Source organism: Aplidium turbinatum, chromosome 12 (genome assembly GCF_918807975.1).
Source record: "Aplidium turbinatum chromosome 12, kaAplTurb1.1, whole genome shotgun sequence".
NCBI lineage: Eukaryota > Metazoa > Chordata > Ascidiacea > Aplousobranchia > Polyclinidae > Aplidium > Aplidium turbinatum.
This window is the reverse complement of record NC_137483.1, coordinates 23,513,188-23,524,409: the sequence shown is the minus strand read 5'-3', so window position 1 is coordinate 23,524,409 and position 11,222 is coordinate 23,513,188. Positions and strand designations below refer to the sequence as shown.

The 11,222-nt window shown below is 36.4% G+C and overlaps 1 protein-coding gene across 1 annotated transcript; it reads right to left on the bottom strand.

Moving 5' to 3' along the window:
- Positions 1-1,361: 1,361 nt before the first annotated feature.
- Positions 1,362-11,222, bottom strand: LOC145781059 (NADP-dependent oxidoreductase domain-containing protein 1-like). The gene is made up of 7 exons (XM_082592783.1): positions 11,150-11,222; positions 10,413-10,633; positions 7,034-7,233; positions 4,918-5,098; positions 4,129-4,292; positions 3,747-3,948; positions 1,362-1,887 (listed from the first exon to the last, which is right to left on the bottom strand). The coding sequence occupies exons 2-7, from the start codon at positions 10,619-10,621 to the stop codon at positions 1,740-1,742; spliced, it is 1,104 nt and encodes a 367-aa protein (XP_082448909.1). The 5' UTR covers positions 10,622-10,633; positions 11,150-11,222; the 3' UTR covers positions 1,362-1,739.

Below are 11,222 nucleotides of genomic sequence, written 5' to 3'. Positions count from 1 at the left end.
GGAGCAGGAGTATGAAATAAGGGCACTTTTGTTGCTGAAAGGCCAATTTTTTTTTTAAGTTTTAAGATAAGATATAGCGATAATGCTCATCTATCAGCTCATTATCGAGTAATGATACAAGTATCCGCTATACAAAGACCAATGGCACGGAAAAGCATCATGCTATTTTTAACTTACTGTGATGGAGAATTTTGTGTCGTGAATATTATTTTGAGGCAAAAATAGAACATTATAATTAGGCTAAAAGCGAATAGCATAAATTATTATATTGCAAAGTGTGCAGTAGCTTACATGACCTTAAAAGAGCACCATTGCCCCCTCTTCCCTCCCCATCCACAGTAATTTGAGGGCAGGGGGTTATCCGCTCCCCCTGCTCCACCCCCGGTTCCGGCGCCCTGCGCATATTGTCCTTTCCAAGTGAAAACATGCGTTCCACACCAGCGCTGGTTGGTATTGGTGTGTTGTATTCCAAAAACAAGTTGAAAACGTTTAGTCGGAAAGGTATCACTGTTCCAAGCGTGCTGTGATAGTTTAGCATGTATAAATCTTTTAACGAGGTCCACTGCACCAACACCGCTCTCTTCAAGGGCATAGAGCTCTTGAAATAAAGTATATTCAACGTCCGCGATGCCATTCATTGATTTTTCGCTTTCTGTCTCTGATCCCTCGTTCTCAACACATGGGTGATCACCATTTGGCGAACTTCTTCCGCATGTATTCCAGGAAGCCATTCCAACCACCGCAAAAACTGGTAATTCGGATGAGTCGCGCTGGCCAGAATACATTGTGAAACTCTTATTGTGAAACGAGATTTTCCATGAAAACAAAAAATGACGCTTAGCGCTTGACGCTTAAAATCGGCAAAATAGTTGACGGCGCTATCACTTCTGTCAACTGAAAAATAAATTGACGGCGCTAGCCTCAGCGTCAACAAAAAGTTGACGCCGTCAAATGACGCCGTCAATTTGACGGCGTCAACGTACAACACTGCCGATAGGCTACTTCTACTGGGGTGGCGGTTTAGAAACTCTCTTTATTGACTATCTCAGATTAAGAATCAAAGGAATGTGGGCCTGGAGCGTATTGAGGCTTAAAATGTTTCATACAAAATTGCGTTGTAATGCCACACTTTTTAAGTAGGCCATACTGTACACAAAAATTATTTTCGACTTCATGCAAAACATGTAGCCTAGGGTTAATCTAATCATCTTCGCTCCAAGGGCATCAAAAATGTTGTAGATCACACTCATCAATTTTATCTAATTCAACTTAACTCTCTTCCAACGTTCAAGGGCACACCGAGCTGAGAGCATTGTGAGTGCACTTGCTTGGTGGGCGTTCTCAATGTGAACACACTTCAGTACCCTAGGCTACTTAATAGCCTACTTATGTTTATTTTCAAGCGACGATAAAAGTAGTGTTGAAATGAAATGGGATGCGTACACACTTTATCAAAAAAATTATCATTCAAAACTAGTAAAAGATCCACCAGTAAATTCAACTTCACTTAGTTAGTGGTCATGATCCACAATGCAATTAAATTGCCACAAAGATCGACATCGGACGATGTCCTTTCAATCCGACACATAAGGCGCTTGGTGGAAAATTTGGGGCGTTGCAGACGAGGCGTCGATCTATCAAGTGTGGCTGCATCACAACAGACAGAGACAATATAAACATTAAATAGTATTTTCAAGTTTTACAGTCGTGCAATACGTCAGAAAAAAGTCAATAAACAATCACTTCGTTGATGTGAACTGATTAAACACTGACAAATATTTTTTTAAAAGCAGGTCCCGCAGTGTCTGCCCGTCTTCATGTTGGAGCAGCATGGTTAAGGGGGTGTCCTGCACTCCAATATGAAACAAATCAAACACGGGAAGGTTTCTGCGGAAGGAATGATGGCATTAATGGAAGAGATTGGTTTCCAAAGAAATATTATTTACATCAAAAATTATATTAAGATTAAAAATAATTGGACAATAGTGGCGGCCGATAATCCCGCCCCCTCATTATTCCTGCCACCATTGATGCTCAGTGCTCACCCATCCTCAGAACCCTCAACAGGTGAATCAAAACCGTGTTACCTATTTTTAGTAAAACTGTCATTAGAGCAAACTAACAACTTCAGTTCGTTTCATCTCGTTATTACTGGAAACTTTGAAGGATTTGCAGAGGCATTTCTTACTTGTCTTAAGCAGCCTATGACAGGCCTACCATATTTTCATCGCCCAAAATGAGGACAAGGTACGTCACCTAGTACAATTTTGCGTTTTAACATTTTTTCACATCTTCTTGGATGACTAGAGGCCTATGCAACAAAATTTACTACTAAAAACAAATCAACTCCTCAACGTTTTGCGGTTTCCTTAGATTTTTTCAATAAAGAATTAACAGTTTTATCGAGGTCGTAAAATGGCTTACACAAAATCTGATTGAAAATATATCCTTCAGTACACAGCTGTTAAAGTTGCTAGAAACTGACTTAACTGAGGACTGTCTCTGTACTTGCACCATTTTGGCTGCATCACGAAAGAAAAGACAGAAAAAATGTATTAAAATACATTTTTAGCCATACAAATTGACTTGTTTTTCCCAAAGCACATTATACTTCCGGATACTTTATGGGTTACTTTCCATTTTGGCGGTAGAGTAAAGTAATAGGCTACATCAATTTGAATTTGATCTGAGAATACAAGATGGTTTAAAAATTTAAAGTTTAATCCTTTGCAGAAAACAAAATCCTTTTAATTAGGCCAGTTTAAACAACCAGCGTAGGCTACGTGAATTTCTCGGGAAATCCAGAAATTAAGAAAAACACAGTTGTGCATTAAATTTTTGGGAATCAAACACAAGTCGGGGAAGAAAAGTCGCATAAAAATAAAATCCTGTTGAAAATACAAGTAAGAGAATTTAAAAGCCAAAAAAGGACATTTGAGCTCTTTTTTTAATGTCCTGGGAAGACAGTTTATTTTTCTTGAAAAAAAGAGGACGTAAGGTAGCCTTAGCTTACTACATGCCAATAAGAGTACGTTGTGGGTGACGAAAGAGTGTTGTCAGGTGCTTTTAAATTTCAAGTAGAAATGCTATGTCAAAGAAGTGATCGCCCAAAGCTTGTCTGTTCAAAACTAGCCCAAAATTTGAAGTTGCACAAAACACACCTAAACCAATAATCTGCAATCATTTCATTTTGTAACTCATTGGCCATATTTGTAAATTTGCTGACAGAACTTAATTTAAAAAGAAATTACACGCTGACAAAAATAATTCCATGAGAAAGGATGAAAAATGGAAAACGTCAAGGATGGTATGGAACATTTGGATTAAAGTTAACCAGTAACCACGCTATGGCAAAAAAGCAAATTATGTAGAATCTTATGCAAAATATAGATTTCTCAGCATCGTTTCCAATGGCATTGAAAAAATTGAGTGTCGGCTATTGTGTTTGAAAGCCGTAATAACATCGTTAAAAGACATTTTGGGTTTCAGAAGTTTACATTGGAACAGCAAAACATAACCGGATGTCGGCATGAATCAAATTTGGTTAAGTTTTGAATTAAATTTGCTTTTGCTGAATATTTTTCAGGTGGGTCGCGAGGTTACGTTAATTGCTCTGAGGGGGTAACGGTGGAAAAAGGTTGAAAACCCCAGCTCTATTATGATGTGATTAAGGTCTCCCATGGTTACCTAGGTAGCCATGGGACGCATGGGTCCCTGTTAAAAAAGAGTTAGCAAATGGCACTCACCCAGATTGGACATGGGCAAGAGCTTCTTTATCAAGGATGTCTGCCCACTTCAGTCCACCACCTCCTGGATCACTCTTTCCAAGAAAAGCGACATTGATAAGGAAGATCGCTTCATCAGTGGATACATTGAGTGCAGGACACATGTTCAATGCTCCGTATATCGCCACCTCCAATATCTTTGGGTCGGCCCAAACAATCCCATCTGAGATGATAGATGCTTACTTGAGGGTTCATGGAGCATAAAACAGTGGAACTAAACCATTGCCCAGCAAACGTTTAGAAATGTGAGCTACAAGTGTTCTTCACTAATTTTGACCAGTTAAATATTTCACACTACTAAAAGTAAAAGCTTTTCAATCACTCAACTATCACGCCTGCTTACCTTCCTTCTGCTTCTCACTTAATGGAAAGGTTAGTCCGGCAATCCATTCCTTCCGCAACGACGTCACCACATCCTCCCCGAGGTTCCAACGCTTTTCAGCGTTTTTTAAAGACCAGGTATATTCCATTTTTAATATACTATTGTGGTGAAGTATTTGCTTCAGCCTAAGATCATGAAAACTATTTATAAATCTTTTTGTAAAAATCATTTCAATAATTTGGTGGCAGCCTACACTCAAGGGTCTTCCTTTGACAAACCCACTTGCTTAACAGAGCAGTGAATACATGTGATATTCCTTCATCACGAAGATTTTAGTTTGACTTCTTGACAATCACTGGATGATTTGCTTTGTAACTTTACAGACTAATTTAAACATTCAACAAGGCAAGTTGTTGCAACAAAGTCCAACTCCTTCTTTATCGCTTGACTTGTAAATGGGTTGTAAGTTCTTGAAACTACCAGTTTTATACCTTGTATTAACGTTCCAACAAACTATAGCTTATCAATTAAATTGAAAACCTGATAACAAAAAGTACTTGCCTAAGTCAAATTTTAAATATTTAGAGTGTGTACTGCAACCGCATAGAATCACGATTCAATCAGTTTAAGCATTTAAATATTTTAAACCAATCAACTTCAAACATGCACCACCACACACAATGTCATTTGATTGCTGGAGTTTTGGAAATTTCCACTTTTATTTCTCAAAAACTTAATTCCACAATGTTCAATTAAATATCTTACTTTTTGTCTTCGGATATTAAATTTGAAAGCATTGAACCAACTTACCTGGGTAGCGATATTCCTGTTACAAAACTACACACCAAGCAGTCTTCAGCTATGTACCCTGCTATGTCTTCAGCTACTGCGGCCATATTGGAAGGAAGGCAGCATACAAAAACAATGTCACAGGTAGCCACAGCTTGCTGGTTGTCGAACAAGCACTGAATGCCAGCTTTTCGAAAAGGAACTGAAAATATACATAAAAAATGTAAAAAAAAAAAAAAACTACCTATGCAACTAAAAAGTCATATGCACATTGTAGAATAGGTCTACTTTATATGCTTGTAAATACAAAAAGCGATTAGCACAACCTAACTCAATCGAAAGCTGCGCTTGTAGGCTAATAATGATATATGCTTTTTATATAGCTCTTTATGTGTATGGGTTGCTTCTTAGTGTTTATACAGAGTCAGTTCAACCATATGGAGTCACAGCCGAGTGCATTATTATCCTGAAACTATTCCTTTTACTGTGTGCCAAGTAGAAACAAGATTTAGTACCACTTTTAAAAAGTCTTTGGCATGATCCAACTGGGCTTCATACCCATGCCTCGGGATTCTGAGATGGATGCACTAAGCCATCGAGCCAGTAAGCTACATACCAGAATTTACAATCACAATAGAAGCAGGGCGAGTGAGTGGATATGGAAGGTCAGTTCATACACCCCCTTACAGAAAAAAATAAAACTTTTTGGAGAAAAAAAATATTGTGTAATTTGAAAAAAACAAAATGTTTAGCCTGTGAGTTAATTTTTCCCATGTTTCTTTATTGTTGTCTTGTAAAAACCTGAAAACTTTTCAGATAAAATGGAATAGTTCTTTAACTTACTCAAAATAGAGCTTGTAAGATAAAATACTTTTTAATTTTTTATTTGTTTCAAAAATGGACATTTTGTTAATATTTATAGACAGGGGTCAGTTGATGCACATGTATCAACTGCATCAAGTTTTTCTACTTTTATGCTATAGTCATTCAATCTTGCACACATTTTTATTCATTGTTGATAAAATTTACATGCTCTGTTAATCTTTAATGCATCAGTCCTACAAACCAATGTATAATTATTCTTTTATTGCCTTATGATCTTTTGTTTAAGCTGGTGTGCAAGACATGTTACAAACATGACTGTAACATTGCATTTTAAAAGTTACTTTTTTAGCATAGTATGCAGCTTAAGTAGTGCATCAACTGACCCTCCATGGTGTATCAACTGATCTGGGGTGCCAGGTGAGTAGAAAATGCGAATCTGAAAGAGTACTAATGAATAGATGAGATAATATCCCACTAAACCTGAAAATTTCAAGCTGTTGTCATGTTGACATTTTGCGCAAAGTGAACAAATGTGACAAAAGTATCAGCTGACCAGCCATTCCCCTACATGGCTCACTAAACTAGCCGTTTAGCAAGACAGTAATTCTGTCAAGAAACCACAAACAAATATCTGCATTCAAATAAAGCTCATCATCAATCTGTGCTGGCAGCGACAAAATATTATGCACAAATACAACTTACACAAAAAATTGCACAGTTACAATAGAAAAAAATGAAGTAGATGCTAAATGTCTTTGAACATCTGCTTATGTTTCTCAATGTCACATAGAATTATAAGTTACGCCAGAACTTATCAATTACTAAGAATTAAACATATCAAGTAAATAAAATCAGCCAAAGAGAACAGCCAAAAATGTTCACTTAATTAAAATCCAACTACTGGTTGTGAAAATATTTTGTTAAATTGTTGAGATTTCATTACTGAAAAATGAACTAAAAATTTTCAAATAGAATTTTAGTTTATTTTTTAGTAAGAATGAAATCTCAACAACTTAACAAGATATTTTTACAGCCAAAATTTGAATTTTAATTAACTGAACATTTTTGGCAAGACAAAACATTCTTATTTCTATAGAATAAGATATTATACTGAAAAAAACACTTTTACGGTGGCAAAAGTTTTATTAACTAGTTATACAACTTTTCAAAACTAACTGATTTTGTTCACTTATTATGCTTAATTGTTTGGTTGCATCTTAAATGAAGGATCCTTGTATAACTTTTCATCCTCAATAACATCGAGAAACCAAAACAGAGGTCAAGAGACATCAGCTCCTGTTTCATTAATTACCCAAGTTAGAAGGTCTTCTTGTTGAAATGAATATCTCCTCAGTTCTTATGTCAGAAAATGCAAGTAATGCTGACACAATCTGCTTCCCTAGCCTCCCGCATCCTATTATTCCAATTTTCAAAGGGTTTCTCACAACGGTATGATTAAAAAACTTAATGGTTTTCTTGTTGACAGGATTTCTTATTTCAGCCAAAATTTGCCTACAAATATAAAATCACTGATTTAGTCATCGAGCCATGATTATTGATGGTTTCTTTAATCGTATCATAACACGTGTGTCATAAGTGGTCTAAAATGACCTAAAGTAGATGTTTTCAGTTTGTTTCTTGCTAGTTTGTAATGAGCCCAATATTTTATTTAGAATGATAAATTACATAAAGGTTCTCGTCTTTTGACATTTTGAAAATCAAGACTTGCAGCAACCACAGGCCTTAGTCTACTCTATATGTTATACATATGAACATAAACAGGCTTTCACAAATAAACAAAAATACCTTGATAGCATAAAGTAGACATATTGTATCAAAACAAATTGTGAAAAATCATAGCAAATGCATTAATACCTTGAAAGAGCACAATTATGGCACTAAAATTATCAACTTATAGTCTAAACAATAAACGCTATTGATACTACAAAAAGCGCTTAATGTCAAGCAAAAAAGCTAAGCCAAGCAAATTACATCAAATATAGTTATTACTTTCTAAATTATTATTAATTACTTTCTATTACTTTTTATTAGGGTGAAACAGGCTGTAGAGGTAGTCAAATAACTATTTGAATAAGGACCTTCTGATGATCTCCCTTTTACTGTGAAACAGGCCGTAGAGGTTTTGATGTAACTTAAGTCTATGTGTGATTGTGCGTATTTGCAACCATTTTTTAAAGGACCTAGGAAAATTTTTCATTAGAAAGATATTTTCATACTCTTAAGCGTTAATAATAATTATATGGTCCTGTTGTGTGCATTAAAAGTATAATAACGAATTTAGTGATTACTGTTTTAATTCCTAAATGCATCCAAACACCACTGTCATCTCGGCGAAATAATTCTACACAATTTGCCCAATAAAACAATCTGTGAAAAACGCGTGAAAAATAATGCGATGACAGCAACAACATGCAGACCCTGATAAAAGCACTTCTCATTGACATATTTATTTTTATGTCGCTTGAAAGTTAAGATGCCATTTTTTATTCTATTAAAAACAAAGTTTTTCTAAAAAAGTGATTTAAAAATCAAAAAACAAGTTGTGACAATATTATTTATACGTTAACTGTTAATTTTTTCTGTCAAATTATTTTCAATTGCAAAGTAATAAAAATTTGTGAAGTGGACGTAATTATCCCGATGGTCAATTGTCAGAAATGCAATGATGGTATTGAGTCATTTGGTGTCGATTTTGCCAAGTTAGCGATGTACAAAACAATAGGTGCTTTGCTGGGACCAGAGAAAAGGTCTAGAGTTAGGCAAATGTTTAGTTAGTATATACCAGTGATGTAAGCGCATACAAAAAATATTGACGCCGTCACCGTTAACGCAAATGTTCGAAAAACCATACGCCGTATGTGTCAACGCAACTTGTAAAAAAAGTTGGCGGCGTCAGCGCATACACTAGCGTAAACTCATTTTGTTTGCCAGGTGCCAAACATTTACACGGTATAAACCACTCGAAACAAACAAGTTTTATTTTGAATTTTTACGAAGAAACACAAGCATCTGAAAGTGTTTATCTGACATTTTGCTGTGTTATGGTTCCAATATGTCTTTGCCCATTGCAAACATTCTTGCAACTGCAGCGCTGGAAGGTATTGGTGTGTTGTAGCAAAAAAAAAGACATTAAAAAGTATGCGTTGACGCTATGCGCCAAAAAAATGCGAAAACTTTACGGCGTAGCTGTTCCCGACAATTTTCACCAAATCAAACGTCATATAAAAACCGTTCAAGTCTACTGAATATTACGTCATGGAAATTCCTAAAGCATGTGCCAAAATTGCACCATCGTTCATAAGACCTGTTTTGACCTGTTTGGGCCTGTTTAAACAGGAAATATTACATTAGCTTTAAACACCTGTTGGAATGACTTCATAATTGTCTTTCATTATTGCGTCACAGTACTGCATACCTGAATTTGAGATATTGCTATCTATTCTGGTCATTCGTAAAATGATTGTTTGAAAGTTGGCCGCACATTTAACTGTTGGCTTAGTGCTTGCTAGCTGGACAAAAGTTCCGTCTTTTATCCAAGTAATTTGTATTGTAGTGACAGTTTTTAGGTGTACGGCGTTGCACCAGTCATTTCGATAGCCTCGGGCTAATTTTACTGGAATACACTTTTGAATAGACGTTTCAAGAAGTGTGTTTATTTTTGGGTCATTGCATGCAGACGAACGGATTTGGGAATCTTACGTTACAATTTTCCCACGAAGAGATTATGGTTTACCGCTGTGACCAGTAGCCTCAAGCGCAAACTATCCAAGAAAATGCGGCCGCAAACGTTAGCGTAAACAAAAATTCTACGCCGCAAGTATGCGGCGTAGAATTTGCAGCGTATACATACATCTCTGGTATACACCAGTGGTTTTCAACCTTTTTGATAAATGGAACCCAATGAAACAATGAAAAGCTCGAGGAACCCCATCTCGAACACGTTCACGGCGATTTGACCCACCGGTGTACAAACGATTAACTGTCTGAAAGAACTTCTTGAAGCGAAGAAAACATGTCGACGAAATTTGGTGGGAAAGCAGAAAGTTAAAGGTAATCGCACCACAAGAAAACAACAAAATTTCGGGATAGCAGCGAACGTGTTAAAGTATAGCAAATTTATTAATAGTGGCAAACCTAATCAATATTTGATTATATTTAAACAATATGCATGTAATAATAAAATAAACTCTCAGATTTGAATGTAAACTTGCGGAACACCTAGACTTACTGGCGGAACCTTAGGGTTTCGCAGAACCATGGTTGAAAACTACTGGTATACACTAGCCTATGATACGATTAGACGGATTGATTGATTGAACCTTTATCCTCGGACTGGGAAAGCTTCTTGGAGAGCTTAATCCTGGCAGTTTCGCATACTTGTAGAGGCTTTGAATCACTGACGCAGGCCCGGTCACCGAGATTGACAAAGTGAAGTTTCCGATTGTTGAAGTCTTGTTGCTTGGGAACTATTTCATCCATTAGATGCCGCTGAATGGAGAGCAGCCCTTAACGTGCGTTGCTCAAGCACACACCCCGAGAATCGAACCAGCGCCGCTATTGATCTTGAAGTTTCTTCGTTCCAGAAGTGACGCGCTAACCAATTGAGCTATCGGATTCTACTGTAAATTAAAAACTTTTAAATATTTAGGCTACTCCAACCTTTGTAGTACCTTATTTCATTAAAAATTGAAACGATATAGGTAGCATAGGCACATGATGTGACAGAGAAGCAATGATGGCGAGCACGCAAAGGTAAATATTGTCTTTCATCGGTGCCCAGTGCAGTTTCAAAGTTCAAAGAATGCAAATCACTTGTGATATCATTACTTGCCGTGGAAGTTTCTAATTCTTGACGACTGAGACGCTTTTGCAGACTCATTCCAAGCAATATCTTCAAACACACACCAAGAATAATGTTATTGACAAGCAAATACTAGAGATTTATTATAATAGAAAATATCAACAACCGAATCAGCTGTGTCCGTCGTCATGGTTCTCAACCTAAAGCGAAGTTGCCAGATACAAATTCCATGTTCTCTCAACCAGTCACAAAATGTCCATCTACAAAACATCGGCCAAACTTGTTTGCTGAGTTGCAAAAACTATTATTTTACCATCTTTAGTAGTCCAAAGAAAACAACTAAGCTAGCTGTCACCAAGGATATACACTATTGAGAAGACGCGATCTTCCTGATAGTGCTGACGCCAGAAATATTGCTTTTTCTCAACAATATTCTATTTTATTACTTTATTTTATGTTGGATATTTTTTGTGTTTCAAATGACAAAATTATCATTTCTCAAAGGTAGCAATTGACTAATGTAATAGACCGTATGGTCATTTTGTTGTCTCCTTGTGAGTATCGGAGCTTGTGCCACTTTTGCCGCGTATAAGCTATACAACTTACATATGTCGACCATGTCCTGTTCCAGCTTCTGTAAAATAAACCATTGATTGATTGAAGTAGATTTTGGAACTTG